We start from the raw sequence: 24,972 nt of genomic DNA, 5'->3' as shown, positions 1-24,972 counted from the left end.
TATATTCCTAGTCTGTAGAAAGATCACTCAACACTCGAGTAACGTACTGGGGGTTTGTATTTTAAGAATTGGAAGCGAAATGACGCTAATATTTGTCGTAAAAGTTTAGGTGAAAGACTTACACAGAGCGGAATAAGATAACTTTGAGCAAAACTTTCCGTATAATATATTTCTGCCACATTCATATATCCCTCAATATCAGCTCTCGCGGGAGCTCATTCGTTGAATTCCACACCACGACATCCTTGCATCACAATGACAACGTAATAATCAAAGATCAGTCCACGGGTAAAATGACCTGCTCTCCAGGCCCTGCCTACCGTTCTGTCCACTGCCGAATGGAAAAGCAACGCCAGCAACTAACACTGAACGATGGCACGGGCTGGCCGCCGAGTGTTTATTTATCTCACTAAACACGGTCAAGGCATACCCAAAACTTCTCGTTTATTTGCAACTCATTTCCGTCCCCGGGATCGAGTAATGGTTGGTATTTTCTTTCAACTAGGGACAAAGAATAGATATATGCTAGGTTATACGACCCCTAGCGGTGATGATATATATACGAAGTCAAGGTGAACATAAATTCCAACAATGGCTCTGCCAGCGTTACTCGTTAGTTTATAGCTTCCACAAGTCCACTATTAAACATTCGCTGAAAATATGGGACTTGCGAGCGAGGCAAGCGCTTCTGGATTTTGGAGCGTTCTCATTATTCAACAAAATATGCCAGCTGTGCAAAATGACAAGTGCATTAAAGTGTTTTTTTACGCTACACAGTTGGGATATGCAATACAATTTTTGCTAGTAGTTGCTTGGAGGTCATCGCTCAGTCCCGGGGTCCCGAGATTATGATTCTCTAGTGGCATATACGTAGGAATTGAATGGAGCTTGTCAACATGAGATAATACGCTATTTTAGCAAGCGGTTGCCTATGACTATAGGACCTATAAACTGTAATTCTTATGTACAAGATTGACCCCAAAGGAAATTCATCTATAAGGAGCGTCTGCTCTAGCCGCTGCGGCTAGTTCCGGCTCCCACTTGTCGCCATTCGCAAGAAGTTTCTCCTGTAAAGTGTTAGTAGCGATTACAAGGATGTTGAGTAAGAATTTCCGCACCTTGTTGTACAACAGCTCTTCTCTTGTTTCTGTGGCATATTCGGCATTCGGTGACTCGACGATGGCATCGACGGGGCAGCTCTCTTGACAGAAACCACAATAAATACACTTGGTCATGTCAATATCGTAGCGGGTTGTTCGTCTGCTGCCATCTTCACGTTCCTCGGCTTCGATTGTGATTGCCTGAGCGGGGCAGATCTGAAGGACTTGTTAGAAAGGAGCTGCACAATATGGTTCCCGAGACATACCGCTTCACATAGCTTGCAGGCAATGCAGCGTTCTTCGCCCGTGGGGTATCGCCGTAGGGCATGCTCGCCTCTGAAACGCGGAGAGATGGGACCCTATTCCTTGTAAGCGTGGGCAAATTAACAGCGAACTCGTCGATGTACCTTCTCGTATGGGTAGTAGATTGTATAACTGCAATGTATTAGCATCTAGAAGGCTGCTTGGGAGCTCGATCGCGGGACTTACGGAGGCCTGAAGAACTGCTCCAACGCTACATACATGCCCCTCATCATCTCGGCCAGGAGGAAGTACTTCCCCGCCTTGTCCAGTGCCGATTCTGTATCTTCATCCCATTTTCTAGGGGCTGGCAGTCGAAACCCAGGTGGTGGTGGCCCCGAAGGAGTAGCGTATGCGCGGAGAGGGCTCGTCGAGAATGCCACAAGAGGACCAGCAGCTGGAGTAAACGTGCGTGCGACACCCGATAGCCTGGCGGTCGGCCGGCTTCGAGCCACAATCATGGTCAAAGGCCTTGCGGATGCCATGATGTGGTGGCTCGTGGCGATGTTGTTGAGGAATCTGGAGTTTGTACTTGGTACTTGGTAGCTTGATATTCGCGGACGGAGCGCTCAAGTCGACAATGGAGATTCAAAATGCGGAAGCGTTGATTGGCCGGTTTTAGTTGACCCCAATTGCCACCAACACAGTTATGATCGAGCTATCGGTTTTTGGATCTAATTCAAGATAGGGGCTCTTATATATGTTGCTATTATTTTAAGCCACATTCGAAAGCGTAGGGTAATTATCTACCTACGTAGTGTATTACAGCGATGGGCAGATATGTTGGCCCACGTGACCAAACCAAGCTAAAGCGGAAACTTGGGAACCGAGAGTGAGCTTCATCTTCATCAACCTCATAACCAAAGACGCTCCGCCCCATCTCGACCATCTTCTACCCCTCCTACCGCCTTCGCCATGTTCCGAACAGCTCTTCTTAGATCTATGCGCAGTGCTGCGTGCCAAACCGTGCGGAGGTCGGCTCCAATTGCGCGCCCTGTCGGTGCCGGCTCGTTTGTTACCAGGTCACAATTCGTCCCATCTCCCTTCCAAGCTGCAAGATGTTATTCCGCTGCTGCCGGTCTGCAAAAGGACGAAGTCGAGGGGAGGATAATTGACCTATTGAAGAACTTTGATAAGGTAGGCGCTAGTTCTGAGCTTTTTGAGGGTTTTTGCTAATGTTTTCTGTAGGTTGCCGATCCTTCCAAGGTGAGATGCGAATCGAAAGGATACCATACGCATGCGTAGCCTAACAATTATAGCTCTCGCCCGCGTCTAACTTTGCGAACGACCTTGGACTGGACAGCTTGGATACTGTCGAAGTTGTGATGGCAATCGAGGAGGTTAGTTAACGAGAAACCGTCGCTCGAAACATACAAAACGATGTTAACATGGTCGTAGGAGTTTAGCATCGAGATCCCAGATAAAGAGGCAGATGCTATCCACAGCGGTATGAAATTTATGGCTGAGTTGTCCATGCCGAGGCTAATTGTTCCACAGTCGACAAGGCGGTTGAGTACATTCTTGCACAGCCAGATGGTATGTCACGGCGAATTGCGCCAGGAATATGGACAAGCTAACGGTTACATAGCTCACTGAACGCTGTATTGTATATTAGGGGATAGAAGGGGTATTGTTGGAGAAAGGGGGATAATGGCCATTGACTGATAACTCCGGGGGCGGCAGCTGTATCTGTACAGAATCGATATTTCCACCGGCGTATTGATTCCATCTGCCTGTATGAATGATTAAACCATCTACTCCACCAAGTCTTTAGTTTTTCTAGCTCCCGTTGCCTTCGCCAAAAACCAGGCATAATTAATTCTCTTGCAGAGAGTGGAATATCCCATCGTTGGCACATAGGCACAAGACCCAAAGAAGCTATCCCCTCTCCCGATGTTCTACAGTACCTAGGAATCTATTGTAGGCCACTACCGACATTGAAATAAAAAGGTGAAATAATATGCTACTCCTTTGGCATTGCTTTACGCTCTGCTGCTCTCCTGTTCTGCTATTAAGATTCATGGGCAGTTTCGCATTTTTAGCGCTATGTTAGCAACACAGCCTCGCCTTATTTATTATTATAGGTTATTACAGTGCAGCAGCATCCCTTACGGGTACATACAGTAATAGAATTAGTCGCACTAAAAAAGCACCCTTGCCCTCCGACTCCCAACTTCACATTCAATGAAAGACCCGCGACTCCCTTGAACTACGGATAGTGCAACTCCCCCTCTGCGCCGCGCATCCACATTCACAAACTCATTCGCAATCGATACCAGGCAACAGAAGCTCACTTCTACTTCGTATTCGTGCGCCGCAGAGCGCCTGTGTGGGGCTTGAGAAATTTAAGGGCACCGCATTGGGTGCATGTCAATCGAGCAGCTCCGTCCTACACCTACACCTACACCTACGCGCACACGCCTGCCACCGAGGCGGAGTTTCTTTGCCCAATTCCTCGAACGCAACACGACCTAACAGCATAACAAACATATACCATTGTGACGGCATGTCGTCGGGACTGACTCGAAGAAGGGGCGGTGGTGGTGGAGCTGGAGGTGACAACGAGAACGGGGAGTCGAGTCGTGTCGCCTCCCCTGCGCCCAAGGCCGGTGGCTCTCGTGATACTGGCGGACCAGAGACTTCCTACGAAAGCACCGAGAATGGGCATAAGATTGCCTTTGACCCGAGAGATATCAGCGAGAGTGCTGAGCGGAGCAAGCAACCGAAGCTTACGCTCATGGAGGAGGTGCTGCTATTGGGGCTGAAAGATAAGCAGGTAAGTGATATGGGACCCAACCGGCCCCTTCATACGGGCAAACGGTCTAATATGGTTGAAGGGCTATCTTTCATTCTGGAACGACAATATATCATATGCCCTTCGAGGATGCATCGTTATCGAGCTTGCTTTTCGAGGGCGCGTGAGTATGCAGAAGGACTCCTCAAGGCGGCGATTCCCTCTGGCCGACCGAGTAATTGAAGTTATCGATGATACATTGACCGGCGAGGTCCTCCTCGATGAAGCGCTGAAGATGATGAAGGCTAGCGAAAAGATGAGCGTTAGTTCATGGATTGACTTGATGAGTGGTATGATTCCCCTGAATCCCCCTGGGATCCTAGCCTCAAGAACTTTCATTTTGGCTGACTTGCTCCATAGGAGAGACATGGAACCTCATGAAGATCGGCTATCAATTGAAACAAGTCCGGGAACGCCTGGCCAAAGGCTTGGTTGACAAAGGGATCCTCCGAACGGAAAAGCGAAACTTCCTACTATTCGATATGGCAACACACCCTGTGGCAGATGGAGGGGCGAAGGAGGAAATCCGCCGCAGAGTCCGGAATGTGCTCACACAGCGAACGGTAGTCCTGCCCAATAGCCAGTTCCTCCCTGAAAACCTTGAATTCAGATACGTCCGCACGATTGCTATGGTATGTGCCGCTTATGCTGCAAATGTGCTCGAGAACGCGCTTGCGACTCTAGGGCACGAGGCAAGAGAGCGAGCTTTCGCCCAAGTTGATGAATTATTGGCAGAATACAGTCAATGGCCATTCGGGAAGAGGGCGGGTGGGGCTTCGGGTGTAGGCGCCAACCTGGGACAAGTTATTGCAGAGGAGGTCAATAATTCCAAAGATAAGGAGCTGCAACTTGAGGTAAGTTCCCCCTTAGTCGGGGTTGCTGCAGAAGGAGAAACTAATATCATTCCAGGTCGTAGCAGCATGTCTCAGCGTATTCACAAGATTGGACTCCCTGCTATAAACCAACGAGTCGTTCATTACTGGGAAGCAGCAATACCTGTCTTTCTCTCTTGTCGTAATAGCTACGCAATCTTAAAATTTTGCCGCTCAGAATATCAGAGCCAGCTTTGTGTGGAAACCCGGTATTTGCAAAAAGTTTCGGGGGCTTAAAATTGCCGGCTGGATTGTTTTTGCGAGGAGATGAGAACTCGCCATTTCTACTTGCTCTGAACTTTTCATGATGTCCTTCTGGTGTACAGATATCCTTTGGTGCGGTTTTACTGGGAATAATAGAGTTCAGGCGATCAACTGGTATTCATCTTGTTCTTGTTTCTACACGGCGACATATCCTCCGAGTGTGTGTTCATAAACAACTGCTGCCATGTTCCCGTGGTCTTGCATCCCAAACCTTAATGATTTAATTACCCGCTCCCTTATTTGGTCTTGCGGCTTGATGTAAGCACCTACAGCGCTACTGTACCATTACACCATGGCCAATTATCTCCAACGAAGCCTTTTGTCGTCGTTCTTCTGACACATCTTGCTACCTAGGAAGATATATTCGATAAAAGGGGACTTCGCTGATTTAGGCTTTGTGAAACCCTTTTGCTACTAGGAAGCCGCATAAGTATACAAGTGAGTAAACATTGGCGGATCTCTTATTAACATCACCAAACTCGTAGTAGAGCATAACAGAGAGCCGATTTATTTCCCTACAAGCTTGCCCTATGCTACCTATCTTGCCCAGTTCCGTCCCAGTGTGTGCTTTCCTTACCTACCATGCCCATCATCCCATCATTCCAATCATTCCAGCTAGGGATCTTCCTCGTTGCCTGGGATAGAGCACAAAACACCACTCAAAAACAGTAAAACATAGATCGCCAAGACACCGTATTACTCCTTCTCCCATCCTCATGAGAGGAGAGAGTAGACCATGATGCTCATCAGCGCATCAACCGACCCCCAGGAGCTTGGAGTCTCACTATGATCCAGCTCTCCCCTCTAGTTCCCGCACACAACCCAACCGCAAGCTGACTGACTCTCCCTGTGTATCAAAATATCATGCAACAAGAAATCAATCACATGGCCTTCCCAACTAACCCTCCATTACCGGCCCCATTCTCCAAGCTAATTGGACTCACATTCCCATCAGCAAGTTGTCGCGCCCTTTCCCCCTGGGCATCAAGCCCAAGCCGACCATGACCCCCGGTCCCAGCTCCGCCATTTGCGCTGAAGTCGGCACTCCCACCACTAGAGCTCGCGTTTCCTCTCATACTGCTATTCGTGCTTCCGGGGCCTAAATCAGGCCCTGGATCACCCCAGCCTACGAGACTAGGGGCGCCGCTGCTGTATTTACTCCCATAGGTTGCATTGCTCTGCACGCGTTGCATTCCCTGGTTCTGGAGGTTGTTCGTGGTGAGGGGTGTAGGGTAGAGATTCATCTCGCTATCTCGTAGGCCGCCGCTCATGGTGGTCCCTCGTTGCCGGGTTGAAGTCCTGTTGTTGAAATTATTGCGGCGCCAAAGTTCGGGACGCTCGAGATCGAACGGATCTGATCGTCCCTTACCTTTTCGGGCGTTGCCCGAGAAGGAAGAGAATATTGTATCCCTGTAGCTGTCTCGGCTGGGAGCGATGCTTGATGGATAACGGGACACGGCTCCGGTCATGTTGCTCTGTGGCCGGTAAGCTCCCGAGGGGCGACGGTTTGTGGTATCGACGGATTGTCCCCTTGAGCGCCGAATATCGGCTACGTATGTATTCGGGTTGGAGATGGAGGGCCGCCGTTGGGAGGTGGGATCAGCAAAAGGATTTGAAGTTTGCGAGACGGGATCCTCAAAGGGGTTGGAGTTGGAGTCATAGGCGTCGCCAGAGCGGCCTCCTGTGGCAGCCTTAGATGGCTTCCAAGGTATGTTTTGCTCGTTGGGGCCTGTTGCCTTGATCGGATCCGCAAAAGGATCATTGGATCCAAAGTTCAGCCCTAGACTCCCCAGTGGTGGAAGAGAGGCTCCGGATTGGGTTTTGGCCAAGGCAGCACGGCTCCGCTCTGCCTGAAGTTGCAGTTCTCGGTCATCCATCCCAAGTAGCTGGGAGAAGTCCGGTTGAGGGTTGTTAAGCCTCGCTTGTTTCTCCGTCATGCCTCGAGCAGCCTCGAAGGGGTCACTAGGTTCGTTCGCTTTTCGTACACGCTGGTTGAAACTGAATTTCTCTCTGAAGCGATCCAGCAAGGTGTCGAGACGATCCTTAACGGTGAGATTCCCTCCACTCCCCGATAAAACCGAGTTATTCCGACTGTGTTGGGAAATCGGGCCATCCAGGAACTGCGAGTTGCCCCTGTTCAGATTGACACTCGGCGTATCATTCTTCACTAACTTGGATTTTAAAGAGGCTCCAACCCCCGCGACTCCCAGCTTGAGCTTAGAGGCTGCGGCTCCGAAGGGATTTCCTTGAGATCCTACTCCTGACCTCCATTTCTCATTGTACGATGATGATCCGACTTCATTATCATCACGGGGATAGAATGCGCTGTCCCGCCCAGTCGATAGCGGCGTGAGGAGTGATTGCCTACCAGCCTTCCTCCTCTTTCTCAAGAACCAGAAAAGGAATGCTAAGCCGGCAATGGCGGCTGCCGCGCCCAGAACGCCTCCCACAACTGGAGCAGCTGTCAGTCGGGGATTTAAAGATATGTCATCACCCGTCGCAGATTCCGTAGAGAGCGAAGCAGGAGTAGGGGTGGCAGCTGCAGAAGGAATGGACATTGCCAGAGACTGGAGAGATTGTAATGCATTCTCACTGCCATTAGGCACCGATGAAGGGGTTGGCGAAGCGCGAACCTCGCTTTTCAGAGTATTTGCTAAAGGGGTGCTAGAAGATCTTGTCGGGGTCGTACCTTTCGATGCGGGACTCGCAGCACTCGAAATTGGACTTGGACTCGCTTGCGCTTCGGGAGTACTTGTATTGATAATGGGAGGGGCGGGTGTAATAGCTGGTATCGAGGTGGATGTGGGTTGAGTGGTGCTGGCTATTTCAATAGATGAAGGCGGAGCAACGCTACTCAGAGGAACATCCGGGAGGGTGGTTTGTACTTGAGAGCTGGATGCCGTGACTTGCGCCAACTGTTGCATCTGTGATGTCGCTGTCACTGCCGCTACAGCCGCTGCTGCCGCTGCAGCGTCTGAATTAGCTGCTCCAAGAGCCTTTGGAATGGCGGTACATCGTTGCCCATTTAATGATGTGATGAAAAATCCTGCCGGCAGGTTCGACATAATGAACGTAAAAAGGCGACACCAGCCGCTGTATAGAATGTAAGTTTGACCGTCAAGGTGTAATTATGTTAGAGAGGGCTGCCAGGCCATCGATCAAGTGGTTGTCGTCGTCACCTTCGCCGTCGTCGTCGTCGTCACCATGAACATGGCCTTGCCAATGTTTGCAATTGCAGAAGAACAGAAATCAATTCCGTGAAGCAAAAGGGAACACTCCAGAGAGATGGAGAAGAACCAAGATCTCCACTCCTCAACCCCAAAACTCTGAGCACATCTGGGGGGTGTCAGCGAGACCAGGCTGGGGGCAATGGAGGGGCGGCGCCGAGAGGGTTCTGTTGCAAGAGATCCCTGCTGATACTGAGGATGAAGCAAACGCACGTCCTCGATTATGGGCATCAGGGGTTGCAACTTGCTGGGCCGAGGTCGCTTGCTGCTCAGGCACCGCAAAGCCAGAATTCCCGCGGATATGGAGAGCAGAAATAATGTATTATGACGGAGTGAAGAGTGGAGAATGGCAATTGAGAGGAGCTGCCGATAAATAACAACAATTGCGGTGACGAGGGGAGATGAGAGAGTATTCCGAAAACGCGGTGCGCAACATCGGGGGAGTCTTTGGGCCACCATTGACAGAACTATCTGCAGATTTCGAGACCAGAAACCATCCGAAGGCTCATAATTACAGGCACTGCAATATTATTAGGTTGCGCGCCTTTCTCTGGAATACCAATAGTCGGAGATCTTCATTCGGCCTACTAGGCCGCTCTCCACACTGGGTTTCTGGCGCCTTGCCAGCATTTAGGATTCTAGGAACCTGGCAGACAAGCCTCACAGAAGGAACAGCCCCGTTCCGGTCTATTGGACTCATTTGTCGACGGGCATTCGCATCCGGTTTGGGCGATTATGGGCACCAGTCCTAGATTAGGAGAGCGGGATAACCAGATGCCGCACAGAAGAATAGTCAAGCATGGGAGGAGGGCAACTGTCCTCTGTCCATGATCACCTCAGAATCTGCAAGCAGTGTAGCAGCCCTCTATGCACAAGTTGGACATAGCCCGCTGGATAAAGCGAGAGGTCGTCGGCATCCGCCGGCTGCTGGCTCGACCTCGCTGAGTATTTTGCTGGTCATCGGGTTGATGTGCTCTGAAAAGGGCATCATAGTATAACACCTCAGCTCAAATCATCTCACACCCGGGGGTATGCCCCTCGGCCGCCGATGTGCTGCCCCCAATGTTTGAGGGACTTGTGGCTGTGGATGGCTAAATGTTTATGTTTTGTGTTTGACGTTTGATGTTTGATGCTGGTGCTGGGGTTTCCGCCCTGTACAGTACCTCCTGCATCGCTGACCGAAGATCACAACACCACTAATGCTGGGAGGCCATTGCAAAATAGGCCGCAGGGTATTGGTGTTATCAGCCTACCTTATGTGAGCGTAAAGACGAATATCAACATGAAGATTATACTGGAGATATTGGAAGATGAAGATGAAGCACCGGTGAAGCGAAAGGCGTAGAATGAGGAAACCCAAGCGAAGCGAACCAACCGCATTGGCACTCCAACTGGAACTGGACAAGCACCTACGAACGCCTACCTGATACACCGTACATCGATTGTATCAACCTCAACCTCAACTCCAACTCCAACCTCATCTTCACCCTCTCAACCTCCACCGCCTCTTCAGTTTCGAAACATTCAACCGTCTTCTGCCGTCAGCTTCCTATCGTTGTGAGCCGTCCACCAAGGGAATAGACATGTTATTATAACCCGCCAAACCTCCGGCTTCCCATCAACCCCCGTTGGCCGCGGAGTGCTGCCTTATCGCCGCGCAACGCAAACGCAACAACACCAGGGGAATTATTAGACGGAGCAGAACATCATGTTTGCGACAATACCAGCGCGTTAGTGCCCGTCCAATCCATAGCCCCCATTTCTATTTTATTTGTCCCCCAGTCAGAGGAGAGCCGCAAGTCCAAGTCCAAGACTTCCCAGTCCACCTCCAGGCCAAGTCCCAAACTGAATCCCTCGATCCAGTGCCCCGAGCGGTGCGCTCCTGGTTCCGAGCAGGGGCGGTCTGGAATGCATGGCTTCCAAGCCTCTGGGCCTATTATGCCTTTGGTTGATCATACATAGTTCCATATCCCTCACCTCAGGTCTCAAGATGGTCTTTGGTGCACGTTCGATGTTTCAGATATATATGTCTCTCCTTATGTCACGAACTAACAGATGGGCACAGTTCACGCTCCACCAGACCGCTCTATTCACCCCCGGAAGCTCCCGCCCCAGACTCCTGTCCGATTTCCCCAGTGTTCGCCACAGGCGGCTCCTTCGCCCACGTCCCCGCCCGGCCAGCCGTTGGTTCCACTACTACAGAGCATCTGTAGACCAGCTGACTTCAGAGACTCGCACTTTGAGGCACTCGGCCTCCACGTGATATCTGATGCTCCATCACAAGATATCGTCCCCGACTCCAGCTTTTTGCCCCCGGCTGAGGAATGGAATGCGATCGACGACGATATTCTGCTGGAGGTCGATGATGCAACGAAGAAGCCCTTGAACAATGGCAAGCTTTGCCCAGGCGCCCAGACTTATCGGGAGCGGCAAAGTGAGCTTTTCATAGACAACACCGCAGCCTTTCGCACCATCCGCCGCATACCACCTCCGACTGGAGAAGCAGCCGTCCGGTTGGGGAATGCATATGAGTTTTTTAAAAACCTAGAGTTATTCTCGGCCTATTGGGACGACACCTCATTGCCGACCACACCAGAACCACCCTCAAAACCAGACACTCCCCAAGAACAAGTAGAAACTCCCCACCAACCTCATCTCCAAACCCATCAGCGCACCGGCATCGGCTCTCAGCTCCCCCCAGAATTCCGTCAAAATCTCCTTACTGCCTTCATCAAACTAGTTGCGTATGACTTCGGTTGCAATGTCTCCTTTCCTCGCCACGAACCCAGGCTATACCTGACCCCTCCGCCATCCAGTTCCGCTCCTCCATCCCACTTCAACTCCTCGGCAAATTTCATCTACCGTATTCCTACAGAACGCATAGCGGCCCGTTCCGGCACTCTAGAAGGCCCGGTGGCAGCAATATCATGCCGAACGAGCACCGTCTTCGCCACCGAGGCAGATTCTCGCCTCGACCTCGCCAGGGAGGTCGTGGCCGTGTTGCTTACAGCACAGCAGCGTGCTCGGGAAGGCAAGACTGAGAAGCGCTTTGGCCAAGACAAGTGGTGGGCAACTAAGCCACGGTGGGGGGGCGGTCCAGGTGGTCCCATAGGTAGGGAGGCAGACAAGCCAGATGAATTGGCTTCTGTCTCCACAGATACACCTGAGAGTACTGCTTGTGACGACAATGGAAGTCAAGTTGTAGCCGAGACGAGGAGACTCTTCGGCATCAGTGGCCCGAGTTCAAGCAAGCGGGCCAAGAAAGCTAGAGGTAATATGCATATTTATGAGAATTATCGGAAGCTGATGCCACCGGCTCCGATGTGGGATCGTCGCGCGAGATATTGCCCAATTGGAAAGGAGGTCAGCGTGGGAAATGATGGATTTGATGATATCTTCCTGGTCAGTTCGCTAAATCACCACGTCTCTATTGTCCGGGTTCGGGTTCCGGATAAGCTGTTGAGCGTACTCGGAGGCGAAGATGAGGGGCAAGGATGGGGGAGGTTGGTTATGTGGAGGAGCAAATGGTATGATTTGTTTCTCGCAGAGGAGCGAGTTGAAGCTATGCAGCTTGTGTGGGGGATGATAGCTTATTTGATGAGGGAGATTGATGTGCTGCCAGCTTGTGATAAGAACCAAGAAGCTGAGCACGAAGATCAAATCGCAGGACCTAGTAAGACTGAGAAGTAACCTGGCAAAATTGATTTGACTTAGATGGCTTGTTGAATATCGAACAATGGCTACAACAGCGTTACGATTGCTGGCCATTGCCTAGCGTTTGCGTTGGAGTTGATAGGGTGTTATTCCATAGCGTGTTAGGGTCATCAATTATTTGATGAGTGAGCAATTAAACTACATACAGCGTAACTATATCTTGTTGCATCTTGCCTTCAGGGATTGAATATTCGCGTGGGGTCACAAATATTATCCCAGGCTTCCCCTTCTTCCCCCTTTCCCGCCCCCATCTTCATTCATATTAGGTTCGGAAGATTTATAGAGTAAGGCGTCTTTACCTTGACGATTAACCACCGTTCCCATCGCTAACAAACATACCTCACGAGGCGGAATATAGCTTGTAAGTAGTATCTTGTTATTGTTTCACCTCTTCTATCTCACGTATCTATAATGATACCGTGTAGGTGACTACTCCCAACCAGGTCTATATTAATTAGATTATCGTCAGCTACAGAATCCCTAGCTGCAAAAGCCAGTGTAAGAGATGAACCCTGGCTATATATATATTAGCGGCCGCGGCCGGGTCAATGTAAATAATTTACTAATCTAATTGTAACAACACAATAGGCCTAGTGTTTTTCTGTGGCCCTTGGGCTCTCTGTACTAAATGGGGTTTGGATTTTGAGACCTGAGTCCTACGTTGTGGTTATCTCGTTATTAATTAGTACATGGCGGTAAATTCCCAGTCAGATTTTTGCAAGCTTTGACTAGCAATTAAGGCACACTAAATTCAGATGTTAACTCAGGATCAGTGGTAGTAATATCTTAGATGTATTAATAAGGACATACAAAATCGGGAGTGATTCCAGGCACTGTTAATTGTGTTTTGCTGTAGCGTAGTACCGCAGACGCCCGCCATTTAAATCATCGGCCACAACCTTTCTGACATACGAGTGAGGTGGTTAACAATAGCTTTACGGAATATATGATTGGGGTATTAAAGATTCTCTTTCTAGGATTGGGAATATTTAAAGAATTAAGATCCTGCCAGGGATGTCATCCGCTAGAGGGAGGCCCTGAATGTCGTCCACAACTTGTGGGGTTTATATCACCAAAGCACAATATAGCTGTTAACCCACATTACCAGATCGTATGGAAGCGAACTATTGCCCCCACGTATATGAACGATGCAAGAAAGGTAAAGCTGTTTAGAGTGAGAGAAATGAGGCACCTACAGAAAATAGCCAGAGCTGAGCTGGCCCAGCTACACGTGGTCGAGCAATATTGAAGAATTTCAGCGCACGAGGACTGTGGTATTGGTCGGCCTATGACGACCTGTCCTGATTTCGCGTTGCTTTTTTAATCTAAGCATTGCTCGTAGGGTAAACCATCCTTGTATGACATCAAAAATCCATAGCTGCGCTCTGTTTAATGCCTACCTTATATTTGATAAATATATAAGACTGATAACTTCCTCGCTGGTCGATGAATTGGGCCAAGCAGATTTAGCCACATATGCATAGAGAATGTATCATTAGTAACACCATAAATAGATGACGTCCAAGAGAAAGGTGATGGATGCCAGATATTACATTGACGCATGTAAATATGAGCACTTTGACTTGGATGGATTTATATTGCTGTATTGGGCAGCGCAGTTTCACTGCAACGCAGACGGTGCGCAGGGACCGCCGGAAGTACGTAGTAGATATCCGCGAAACGGCGCGAACCAAAACACTAGAGATGAGATAATGGTTGCACCAAGTCATCGGAGGGTGCTGCCAGAGCGGAACGCGGGCTTTAAACGGCAAGAAGTGATGCTGTACTACGTAGATCGGCTATCGAAACCGACCAGGATTGACTGTTGAGGCGTGGAAATGAGAAATACAAGGGACAAAAGTTGACCTTCGGTTTAAGGGCTCTCATTCGAGGGCGAAGGTATATCTAGGGACCAATCAGCCGTATTCTGCGGTGTGTTGAGTATGCTTCGTACGTTTATTGGACGCGGCTTGCCTTGCTTCCTTTCCCGTTTCTAAATTTTTTAATTTCATACGCTATCGGACGTGGCTCTCCTGTATCCAATAGAGCATCAAAAAGGTTGTTTTGCAGCGTTCGTGGTACCGCTTCGACATGCTAAATGTTCGAATACCTAGGAACATCTACCACACGGTGGCTCAGCAATAGGATCGACAGTGAGCAACTGCCCTTGATAGGCCAACACACTCCGTAGCAGCGCAAGCCACTGAAAGTTGGTTCTCGGGCTTTCCGTTTTCGCCCCTAGAATTGCGCTCGTACTGCCCTGCAGGTAATCAAATATCCTATTTGGGCGTGCTTGTTACCTCGTTTTTGGCTTCGTTTGGATAATTTAGTCTAGCGCTCTGATCCCACTCGACAGATTTAGATGAATGGCATTAGGATAGAGTGCCGGGCGGCCGTGCTCGTATAAGATCGAAAGTGGAATCCCATATATGGAAGGGTTTGATGCTAAGCCTCTTCCGCTGCAGGTAAAAATAAGGTATTGACGATGCTACAGCACCATGCCGGATGGCACCATCTAATAACTTCAGCTGGCTTCACAGCAGCTGCAGCTTCCAATCTCAGGCCGGTAGGGGTGGATATGGTAGACGCCAGGACGGCGTCAGTTAGCAGCTTAGCAGCTTAACTTGTTGGGCCTTTCTTGGACTGTAGAGCGGTAGAGTAGTGGCGATTTTTGAGCGTTTATGCCTCCAAGCCTTCCCAGCTTTCCCGGCCGTCTGGTAGCGGATGGAACCATTTTGGCCAAGCCCTAGGGCTGCAAACTGCAGCGAATCGAAGGGGTCTGTTGCTAGGCGTTTGATAGTTCGATCATAACAACTGACCTGGCTATAGTACTCGTAAGGTACGAAGTGCTACGCGGTAGACGTTTTCTGTACCGGTGGTATAGAGGCCTGTCTCTTCGGGGCAGCGTTGTCCCGGGGCCTAGACCCGAGCTTGTGGCACGCTCTACCAGCATTGTTGGCGGTGATCGCCATGCACCGGACGCGCTGGAGATCCAGGTGCGTGGCGGGTGAGTTGAGCTGGTGGCGGCAAGTGATGGTTGCTTTGCGGGGGGCGACGGGGCCTGGAGAGCTGGAGAGCTGGGAGAACTTAGGGAGGCTAGGAGGCTAGGAGGCTAGGAGGGAGAAGGAGATGTAGAAGTGAGGATACATACCTCCCTACCTTTACTCGTACCTTACCTTACCTTACCTTATGTAAAAGGTACCTGGACTTGTGCCCGTACCTGTACTTGTGGTCTTGTCACCCGCTCTCCAGTGCCTGACAAGCGAGGCGTCACCAGCCTCAGTCAACAGTCCGTCAGCAGAACGCTTTTCGACCCTGTTTCCTCCATCTCACTCACCCACAACAACCCCCTTTCCAATCCCCAATCCCCAATCCCCAATCTACAATATACAGGCCACGGAGCAGCATCGTGAACCGCAGAGCTCTTCCTCCACCTTGCGTGGCCTACCGACAGAGGCCTACCTACGTGTCGACCGCGCCGCCCTTGGATTCTCCGATTCTCCGATTCTCCCCTCCTCAGCCCTGGGTCCGCCCCGCGATATCTCTACTCACGGCCCCAAGTCCATTTCCACGTCCATTTTCCACGACGCAAAACCCACCTCACGTCCGCGCCATCACCTCGCTATCGTAGTATCGAGTATCGAGTATCGAGCCCGTCACTGCCTCGCCCCGGTCCTAGTTCAGGCCCTGCTCCGGCACTCGCTCCCACGACCTAACTCGCCCGCCGTCTTGGTTCCATTTCTCGCGCCCCGCCCCCAACGCCTTCCACCCTCACACTCCGTGAGCTTATTATATAAAGACTGCCGCTGCTCCTCTCTCGCCCTCGAGCCTTGATCGCTCTGTCCGGACCATAGAGTGAAGACCAGCAACCAGTTCCCCTCGGAGCTCGCCCTTCGGCGTCAAGCCGGCACCCGTGCATATACCTCGTGCTACTCTAATTCCTAGTTCCTCCACCGCCTTCAAAGAGAGATGTCGGGCTATCCAGGATCCGGGTATCATGGAGGAGGATATGGCGCACCACCACCCCATCAGTACCCGCCCCAGCCAAACTATAACCCGTGGGAATCGAGGCACCTCCGTTCTTTGATAGCATTGCTAACCTTTTGGCAGACCTCAGAACTATGGCCCCCCACCACCCCAAGGAGGCTACTACCAGCAACCACCCCCGCCCCAGCAACCATATGGCTATGGCCAGCCTCCCCCGCAACAGTATGGTGGATATAATGGCGCACCGCAGAATGGACAGGGCTATGGCAGATCAGGTATGAGGGGGAATGGATGCGAAGGGTGACGCTTCAAATGCTAATCCATCCTCTAGGGATGCCTTCGGCAAGCTCTAACGCATATGTTCAAGGAAACCACAATGCCCCACCCCCACCTCCCTCGGGTCTCCAGGATTTCGGCAGCGGTGCGCCCCAGGGCTATGCTTTCCAATACTCGAACTGCACCGGTCGACGGAAAGCCCTCCTGATTGGCATCAACTATTTCGGGCAGAGAGGGCAACTGCGTGGCTGCATCAATGACGTGAAGAACATGTCGGCATTTCTAAACGAGAACTTCGGCTACCAGCGAGATGATATGGTGCTTCTCACGGATGATCAGCAAAATCCAATGAGCCAGCCGACGAAACAAAACATATTAAGAGCAATGCACTGGCTGGTAAAAGACGCCCGGCCGAATGATTCGCTTTTCTTTCACTATTCAGGTTGGTAGAGTTTGTCCCGTTTCTAACTCCGATTTGCTGATACCGTGCATAGGCCATGGGGGTCAAACCAAGGATCTTGATGGCGACGAACCGGACGGATATGATGAGGTTATCTACCCAGTAGATTTTAGGCAGGTTGGGCATATTGTCGATGATGAGATGCACAGAATCATGGTCACTCCACTACACCCTGGTGTCAGGCTGACTGCAATCTTTGACTCTTGCCATTCCGGAACCGCCCTGGACCTGCCATATATCTATTCCACCCAAGGTGTTCTCAAGGAGCCCAACCTTGCCAAGGAAGCCGGACAAGGTCTCCTCAGTGCTATCTCGTCATACAGCCAAGGCGATCTTGGCGGTGTGGCTAGCAACTTGATGGGTTTCTTCAAGAAAGCCACTACTGGCGACGATGCATACAACAAAACTATGGCCACTAAAACCTCGCCAGCCGATGTTATTATGTGGTCCGGAAGCAAAGATGACCAGACATCGTTAGTATACCCTTTCCTAGCTGTTTTGCACCGTGATAGGTATACATGTGCTGCCGGCGGACAAAAGTAATAAATGTGCTCTTGGGAGCCGGGTATTGATGCTTTAGCGTTGGCGTTGGTTTCGGGATACCACATGGAGCACAGCACATACTCCTGAGCATGGTGTTTTAACATATGGCTTGGGATTCTTTTCCTATACTAAATCGTTAGTGATGTTCAAGCTCTAAGACTACACTTCTGGCCAAATGCGGCCGAGGTGTAGGCTTAGAGCTGCAAGCTACGTTGGGTCACCGGATTCATTACTTGATTCTTAGTCAGCGTTAGCGGATTTGAGGGCGTGCGGGCGGTTGAAGGGACCTTTTGCTAACAGAATCTCATAGGGCCGATGCGACTATCGCCTCACAGGCCACTGGCGCAATGTCGTGGGCCTTCATTACCGCTATGAAGAAGAACCCTCAGCAGAGCTACGTACAGCTCCTCAACAGTATTCGTGACGAGCTCGCCACCAAATATTCCCAGAAGCCGCAATTGAGCTGCAGCCATCCCCTGAGTAAGACCCTCTTGTATAGCTCAATACTTTGTATATCACGCTAACTCGATTATCCAGATACGAATCTGCTCTTCGTTATGTAAATAAATATCGTTGGCTCTTGGTGTCTGCATAGGTATGTATGTGCAAAGAGAACGCCACGGAGAAGAATAAGGATCTTCTCTACGACACGGAGGGGTGGAGCATCATATTTAGGGCATCCATAAATCCGGTTTTACGGCAGTAGTTATGTAATTTCATGAATCCTAAAAGAATCAATGCGTTGACCCATTCGTTCATTAACCCTGACATCCAGAACCGCAAACCCTGGTCATAATTGAACATGACCTAAGAGACTCGCAATGCAATGCATAACCCACATCCCGACCCAACTCCAGGAAAGTCCCGTAAAATGCAAACTTATGAATGCCCATTAAACAGGGTGCATCAACGCCGACTACTACTCTGCCTCCTCTGCTTCTTCGCTTGAGCTATAAGGCGTTCGTGGATCTTGGTGCTTTCCTTCCACTGCTCCGCACCCTTCGTCATCCTCACAGTAGCCCTAACAGCCCAAGCAACCATCCGGAAAGTGACATTCTTCTCCTTTTTAGGCCTAGTGGATTTGAGACCTGTCGATTCTAGCAGCCTAAGATCTGCTTTGTTGCTTGAATGAAGGTTAGCTTCTAGATCTGAATAATGGTATATGAATAAAACTCACCAGGCCTGATACATGTCAATTTGGAGGTTCATATATCTCTTGGCATACGCAGCCGAAGCTCTAAATGTCTCCTCCCGTCTACATCTCGCTCGCAGCCAGTCGATCTGCAGACCCATACCTCTTAGCTCTTTCACATGGCGTTTTTCCTTCTCCTCGATATCCTTCTTCAATGCACCGATTTCTGATTCATCATTTGTGGACATCGAGGTGTTCACGAATCTCACTCCACGACAAAGTGCTTTCTTTTCTGCATCCCAGCTCTTCTGGGCCGCTTGGAACTTGCCCTCCATCTTCTCAAGTTGCTCCTTAGCTGAAGCGGCTCTGGAACGCTGCAAGGCACGCTCATCACGTACACGTTTTAGATGGGCGCGGAGTTCGGATTCAGCTGTTGTGATAGCTGCAATCGTGCCCTCTCGCTCTTGAACCGCGACCTCGAGCGATTCGGCCTGGATTTGAGTTTCTCGCAGCATCTCGTGGAGATCTCGGCGTTCGACGGCCATGGTACGATCCTCGCCACTATTGAGACGCTCAGCTTGGAGTGCCTTCTCAAGTCGATCAATTTTCCCTCTTAGCCGTGAGACAGTCGCTTCTAGAGAGGTATTCTTGGCTGAAAGTTCATCAATCTGGAATTGGGCGTCGTCAAGCGAGCGCTCAAATCCATCCTTTTCTGATTCCCACGATGTAATGTGAGCTTGGAGATCGATGTTCGCGGCATTCAGTTTCCGCGAGGCCTCCTTTTCGTAATTTTTGAGTTGTGACCGAGTATCTTTCAAAGACTGGTGAGCTGCTGCGAGTTGGGCACGCACTTCGAGAATTTCGGATTTGCGAGCAGATCCGCTGACAGAAGAATGTGGTGATGGGTGTTCTAGACGGGAAATTTCTGTTTCGTGTGCCTTTCGTTCAAGTTCTGTAATCTGTCGTTTGAGACCACGAAGAACATCCTTTTGAGTAGCCTCACGCTGAAGGAATTCGAATTCCTTTCGGCGAACGGCCGAAAGCTCGTGGCGCATGACAGATATTTCGTGAGCTGTGTCATTCTGGCCATCTCCTGACACAATCTGCCTCTCCAGTTCTTGAATCCGTTCTTCGAGGTGCTGAATAGTTTTCTTGGCTGAAGATAACTCCCTCTTTTCTGAGGAGCCTCGGAGTAGTTTTTGTAAATCATTAATTTCAGCGGTCAGGCGAGCCTCCTCAGCACTGGCCCGTTCGATTTCCAGTTTTAAGTCTTTCTCTATCGTCTCCCGCTCAGCGGTGGTAAGCTTGTTCTCTTCCCGAAGGCGGCGAACCTCACAGTCTAACTTTAACTTTGTTGTGCGCAGATCAACTCTTTCTTGGTCAAGACGGAATGTATCCTCTTCCTGCTGTTTCATGGCTTCTAGTTGACATTGAATTTCATCCCGCTCAGCTTCAACTTCGGACTTAGAGACACGGAGAGAGTGCATCTCTATATTTAAGCTAGCCAAATGATCTTGCAGTCCCTGTTTCTCTTGTTTAGCCTTAGAAAGTTGGGTTTTCATATTTTCCACAGTTGAATTTAGCTTCGCACTGCCTTCGGTTTCTTGTTTCCCGGCCGCAAGCTCTTGATTCGCCTGATCACTCTCGTCAAGGCTAGTTTGGAGAATCTCGACCTCGTCCTCTAGTCCTTCGATCTTTTCTGCTAACAATTTTCGCTCCCGTTGGCTGAGGCGGAGTTCTTCTCTAACATTTGACAGCTCAGATCTAAGTGCTTCAAGTGTCCTGCAACGAGCTTCCACATCCCCGTTTAGCTCTTGGATTTGCCGGTTTAATATCGTTTCCTGGCTTGTATGCCTATCGTTCTCACTTTGGAGGGCTTCCTGAAGTTTCGTTTCCTTACTGGATAAGGTCCCCTCGGCTTCTTGGAGTCTGTTGATAGTCCGCTGTAGGGCCGCCGCCTTTTCCTCGGCCATGTCCCTCTGAGATTCTAGATTTCGCCTTTCGCTCTCCCATTTGTCGCTATCGTTGTCGTAGAGTCTCTCCTTCTCTCGAACTTCAACACGGAGATCTTCGATCTCGTCGTTTAGGCGATTAATTCCAGCTTTGTATTCGTCTCTGACTTCTCGCTCATTATTAAGAGATAGAGTCTTCTCATGCTCCAACTTGTCCTGAATGTCCTCAGTCTCTTGGTGAGCCTTTGCGAGTTCCTTCTGAAGACCGGCTGATTCTTGGGTGAGTGCATCATGTCGAATTTTGAGGATATTCTTCTCGTCTGCATTCTGCTGCCGCTCCTTTTGAGCAACTTCGAGCTGTTTTAATAAATCGTCGCGTTGTTGAGACATTCCCTGAGTTTCTCTACGGGAAATTTCCAGGTTCTCTTGAAGCCTCTGCTCGCGGGCCTCGGTCTCCTGCTTCAGGCGCGCGGTTGCCTCTCGTAGCTCCTCAACTTCCCGTGATTTGCGTGCATACTCCTCCTCGATCCCAGCGTGCTTTTCGTGGAGATCTTCAAGATCGTCCTGTAAGCGATTTGCTTTTTCTTCAATTTGCCGGCTTAGGCCCTTGGTGGTGATCGATTTGTTGGCCATTTCATCCTGAAGCTCTTCGAGATCTGCTTGGGCACGTTCTCTCTCTCTCATGGCTTCTTGTTTACCCTCCTCGGCATCCTCCAGCTCATCTTTAAGCCGCCGTAGGTCCCGTTCCATCTCCTCAATCGCCTCCTTCGCGTCTTCAAGATCCTCGCTGGCTTGGGCCTTCTCTTCCAGTTCAATATTATGGCGCTGAGCTTGTTTCACAGACTCTTTCAGATCCGAGATAAGTTTAACGTGCTTTTCAAGTTCGTCTTTCAGGTTGTCGGCTTCGTCCTCCCGGTCTTCAATAATGCGGTTCTTATCTCGGTTTTCAGCCTCAAGGTCATGTATATTATCCCGTAGCTCCTCAAATTGGCCCCCTTGAAGTTTCAGTTGGTTCACCTCCGCTTCCCTCTCCTGTAGGGCTTGTCGTAGACGATCCAGCTCTTCCCGGTGTCCCTCATCGGCATGTTTCTGTTTCACTTTTTCTTGCATTTCAATAATCTGCTGTCGATAGAGGTCTACATCGCGTTCGGCCGAACCCAGGGTCCTCTTATACCGGTGTAATTCCTTTTGCAGTGTCACCTTATCGACTTTGAGTTCCGTGTTTTCTTTCAATGCTGCTTCACTAAATCCCGGGCCAGCTTTTCGCAGAGCTTCCTCCAAGAAGTGTATCTTCAGCTTCAACCCAAAGTTTTCCTTCTCAATCTTGTCTATGACGTTCTCCTGCTCTCGTAATGATAATTGATTGCCATCTTGTAAGACTCCCGGGCCATCCTTTCGCCGGGGTAGTAATGCCATGGGTGTCGATGCCGCGCTACTACTATCAATATGAGGCATCGGCGTGCCTACCATATATGATTCGTTTCTCGAGTCGCCGTATACTGAGCTGCCAAGGGCAGGGAGCGCGCTGAGGTCTTCAGGAATGTTGTCCAAACCACCTGCCCTGAGAAATGCTGGCGTCTGAATGGTGTTTTCCTTGCCATTTCGTAGAGCACTATTCCTCGTCGCACTTTTGAGTAATGGTGTGAATTCTCCTCCACTGAGCCCAGCTGGAAGGTTCCGTCGGTCGCTGAGCGCAACGCGACTTCGTGGTGTTTTAAGGTTGATTCCGCCGCGTCGACCGTTTTGCAGTTGCTGAACGATATTGTTGTCTTTGGAGGGAGATTGGAAAGTTGGTTCTTGCGACAAATCAAAGTCGAATTCGGGTTGGTTGTTTGAGAGATAAGTTGCGTCCCCGAGGTTCGTTCGTGGTGTATCTAGTCCACCAACTCCAGCCTGCACCATCTTGCCGACTGGTTAATCTCTACGCGCAAATTGAATTGGATTCAAAATAAAAGTAAATTAGTGCCGGACAAATGCAGATGCAAAATAAAGCTTCGTAGCCATTGAGTGCAACGGCAATGATGGCGCGGGTTGTCGAAGTGCTCGTTGGTAACTCAGGTATTTGAGTGAGGGCAGACGCGATGCGTCGAGTTGTTTACCTTACTTCCGTTCCGGGACTAGCGTCTCTCAACCCCTGCTAATGACAAAACCTTCTCAGCCTTTTCGCCAGATCAGATAAAGGTTCAGCCTCATGAAATCATATCTGCACCCATGTTATCCGTAAACCCTTAACCACAACCATACCCAGCACCGCAAATACAATGGAGGCAGACAAAGATGAATTCCGGGGCTTTGAAGATGGCTTTAACGGATTTCCAAAAAGGCTCCCTGATGACTGTGTTGAGTATTCACTGTTTGTCATCGATGCCCGCCTGAAATCGCAGAGAGAACTGCTCTCGCGCTTGGAAGCAGTCCGCAAAGAAGCTGTAAAGCTGGCCGAGAGCCTTTTGAAGGATTATATCTGGCAGCGTGATGGATTTAAGTTGGAAGTCGAGAATTCAAAAGGTGTGCCTTTTGTCTACACACTTCGCGACAGCTTTTTCCTAACTTCAAACAGGACTAATGTATCTTCACGGGCTTACAAATTATGGGGACGCAGTCGATGACGAATGGCTTGTTGTGTATCTACTCAGAGAGTTGAGCAATCGATATTCCGATTTATGGATCAGGGTCGTGGATGTAGACGGCGAGTTCTTGTTGATCGAGGCTGCCAATGCATTACCTCGCTGGCTGAATCCCGAGATTGCAGACCACAGGGTAGGTTCGAAGTTTGCTCATAGTTTGGCGATATTCTTACGTTTTTTTAGGTATGGATTCATGCCAACGACCTTCGTATCATTCCTCTTAGTGCTGCTCCGACCACCTCTTCAGCTAAAGAGACCGCTCCCGTGTCGCGATCACTCAGCCTCGACGAGGCCCACAAAACAATCGCATCCAATCCTGGAATCCTGATACATTCCCCGCTCATTGAAGCGGAAGCATTTTACAGGCTTCAGAACTACCCCTCTCAGATCACAGCCTCTTTGCATTATGCTACTATCACTATTCCAAGAAAGTTAGCGTACATTTTACATGGCCGCGCGGCATCGATCGCTCCTGCTACAGAAGCGTTCTATCTTCGGGATCCTATTGCTCTTAAGCCACTTCAATCGATTTCATCCAACCTCGTATTTCCTCCAGAAGACCACGTTACTATTTCTGTACGATTTACGAAGGTTCTCTATGCACAGTTGAAATCTCAGCAATTCTCTCCGCCTATTGCTTGGAAAGCGAAACTAGCTGAAGCAGAGGAAAACTCGTCATCCACAGATCTGAAACAAAAGAGATATCCTCAGCTTGAGATGGGTATGAAGGTTACTTCAGGATTCGAGATGTTAATCACTGATCCCAAAAACCGAGACAAACACATAGTGCGGGAGATCAAACTTCTTCTGGACGACCTAGATACTGATGAGGAAGATCTCCCAACAGACGAAGAAATTTCGCGATGGGAGGACGTGGCTAGAGAGGACGACGAAAAGTGGTTAGATATAAATTTTGAAGACTTTGAGAGGGAATTGGCTGGGAATCCGCAAGAGAAAAAGCCTAGTATCCCAGGGGCATTTGGACCGGAATCTCCGCCAGGTTTTGGTGATGCCAAAACTCAAGCAGATTTAAAGAAGATGGTCGAGAGGTTCGAGTCTTTTCTTAACGACAATGAGGCGGGTATTGACGGGGCCGAGATGGACGAGATGGATTTTGACGACGACGAAGGAGACAGTGAGGAGGACAGCGAGGATGAGGATAAAGATGTTAGCTTTGACGAGAATGAGTTTGCAAGAATGATGAGGGAGATGATGGGACTACCATCAGATGAAGATGGAGTGGTGCGCAGTGACACAGAGGGCAGGCCGGCTACGACTATTAGCAACACTCATAGGATAGAGGAACTTGGCTCTGATGAGGACGAAGTGGATGAGGAGGCTAATGAGATCCAAAAGCTTATGCTTGGAATGGAGAGGGAACTTAATGAAGCCGGTGCGCTTAACCTGGATCCCACCCCGAATAAAGTTTCGACGCTTGGTGGTAAAACGCCGGCAGCAGAAGCATCAAACAAGGACGAAAATTGGGAAGACGAAAGCGATGGGGAGAACGTGGATATCGATTTCAATCTCGCCAAGAATCTCTTAGAGAGCTTTAAAAGCCAGGCCGGCATGCCTGGACCTGGAAGTAATCTTATGGGTCTGATGGGGATGCAGCTGCCAAGGGATGAGGATGAACATCATATATCCAAACCAACTTGAAGTCGAAACGTCGTCGCCGCTGTTATTGTTACATTGATGACAAAGTATAACCAGTGCCTAAACGCCAC

General features: G+C 49.9%; 8 protein-coding genes across 8 annotated transcripts; 5 read left to right on the top strand and 3 right to left on the bottom strand.

Annotated features, from left to right (window-relative positions):
- Positions 1-989: 989 nt before the first annotated feature.
- On the bottom strand, positions 990-1,885 carry BP5553_08968 (4Fe-4S ferredoxin; the record flags this gene model as incomplete). The annotated part of the gene is made up of 5 exons (XM_032017591.1): positions 990-1,067; positions 1,119-1,316; positions 1,367-1,459; positions 1,508-1,535; positions 1,590-1,885. 5 exons carry the CDS (start codon positions 1,883-1,885, stop codon positions 990-992), a joined length of 693 nt encoding a protein of 230 aa, XP_031866234.1.
- Positions 1,886-2,315: 430 nt separating this feature from the next.
- BP5553_08967 (Acyl carrier protein) lies at positions 2,316-2,996 on the top strand (the record flags this gene model as incomplete). The annotated part of the gene is made up of 6 exons (XM_032017590.1): positions 2,316-2,537; positions 2,589-2,606; positions 2,660-2,740; positions 2,799-2,847; positions 2,898-2,936; positions 2,989-2,996. The coding sequence occupies 6 exons, from the start codon at positions 2,316-2,318 to the stop codon at positions 2,994-2,996; spliced, it is 417 nt and encodes a 138-aa protein (XP_031866233.1).
- Positions 2,997-3,906: 910 nt separating this feature from the next.
- BP5553_08966 (uncharacterized protein) lies at positions 3,907-5,154 on the top strand (the record flags this gene model as incomplete). The annotated part of the gene is made up of 4 exons (XM_032017589.1): positions 3,907-4,176; positions 4,238-4,484; positions 4,555-5,048; positions 5,104-5,154. 4 exons carry the CDS (start codon positions 3,907-3,909, stop codon positions 5,152-5,154), a joined length of 1,062 nt encoding a protein of 353 aa, XP_031866232.1.
- Positions 5,155-6,211: 1,057 nt separating this feature from the next.
- BP5553_08965 (uncharacterized protein) lies at positions 6,212-8,395 on the bottom strand (the record flags this gene model as incomplete). Its single annotated transcript, XM_032017588.1, has 1 exon — positions 6,212-8,395. The coding sequence occupies one exon, from the start codon at positions 8,393-8,395 to the stop codon at positions 6,212-6,214; it is 2,184 nt and encodes a 727-aa protein (XP_031866231.1).
- A 2,217-nt stretch (positions 8,396-10,612) lies between these two features.
- On the top strand, positions 10,613-12,247 carry BP5553_08964 (Uncharacterized protein; the record flags this gene model as incomplete). Its single annotated transcript, XM_032017587.1, has 1 exon — positions 10,613-12,247. The coding sequence occupies one exon, from the start codon at positions 10,613-10,615 to the stop codon at positions 12,245-12,247; it is 1,635 nt and encodes a 544-aa protein (XP_031866230.1).
- A 2,529-nt stretch (positions 12,248-14,776) lies between these two features.
- Positions 14,777-18,100, top strand: BP5553_08963 (uncharacterized protein; the record flags this gene model as incomplete). The annotated part of the gene is made up of 9 exons (XM_032017586.1): positions 14,777-14,873; positions 15,101-15,267; positions 15,470-16,051; positions 16,217-16,329; positions 16,382-16,533; positions 16,590-16,976; positions 17,029-17,467; positions 17,848-18,017; positions 18,075-18,100. 9 exons carry the CDS (start codon positions 14,777-14,779, stop codon positions 18,098-18,100), a joined length of 2,133 nt encoding a protein of 710 aa, XP_031866229.1.
- A 343-nt stretch (positions 18,101-18,443) lies between these two features.
- Positions 18,444-22,523, bottom strand: BP5553_08962 (uncharacterized protein; the record flags this gene model as incomplete). Its single annotated transcript, XM_032017585.1, has 2 exons — positions 18,444-18,660; positions 18,715-22,523. The coding sequence occupies 2 exons, from the start codon at positions 22,521-22,523 to the stop codon at positions 18,444-18,446; spliced, it is 4,026 nt and encodes a 1,341-aa protein (XP_031866228.1).
- Positions 22,524-22,882: 359 nt separating this feature from the next.
- BP5553_08961 (Uncharacterized protein) lies at positions 22,883-24,904 on the top strand (the record flags this gene model as incomplete). Its single annotated transcript, XM_032017584.1, has 3 exons — positions 22,883-23,126; positions 23,179-23,378; positions 23,429-24,904. 3 exons carry the CDS (start codon positions 22,883-22,885, stop codon positions 24,902-24,904), a joined length of 1,920 nt encoding a protein of 639 aa, XP_031866227.1.
- Positions 24,905-24,972: the final 68 nt, after the last annotated feature.

This window comes from Venustampulla echinocandica (genome assembly GCF_003357145.1).
Source record: "Venustampulla echinocandica strain BP 5553 chromosome Unknown scaffold_9, whole genome shotgun sequence".
NCBI classification, from domain to species: Eukaryota; Fungi; Ascomycota; class Leotiomycetes; order Helotiales; family Pleuroascaceae; genus Venustampulla; species Venustampulla echinocandica.
Note: the sequence above shows the minus strand (reverse complement) of the source record. Positions and strands in the feature narration are given on the sequence as shown.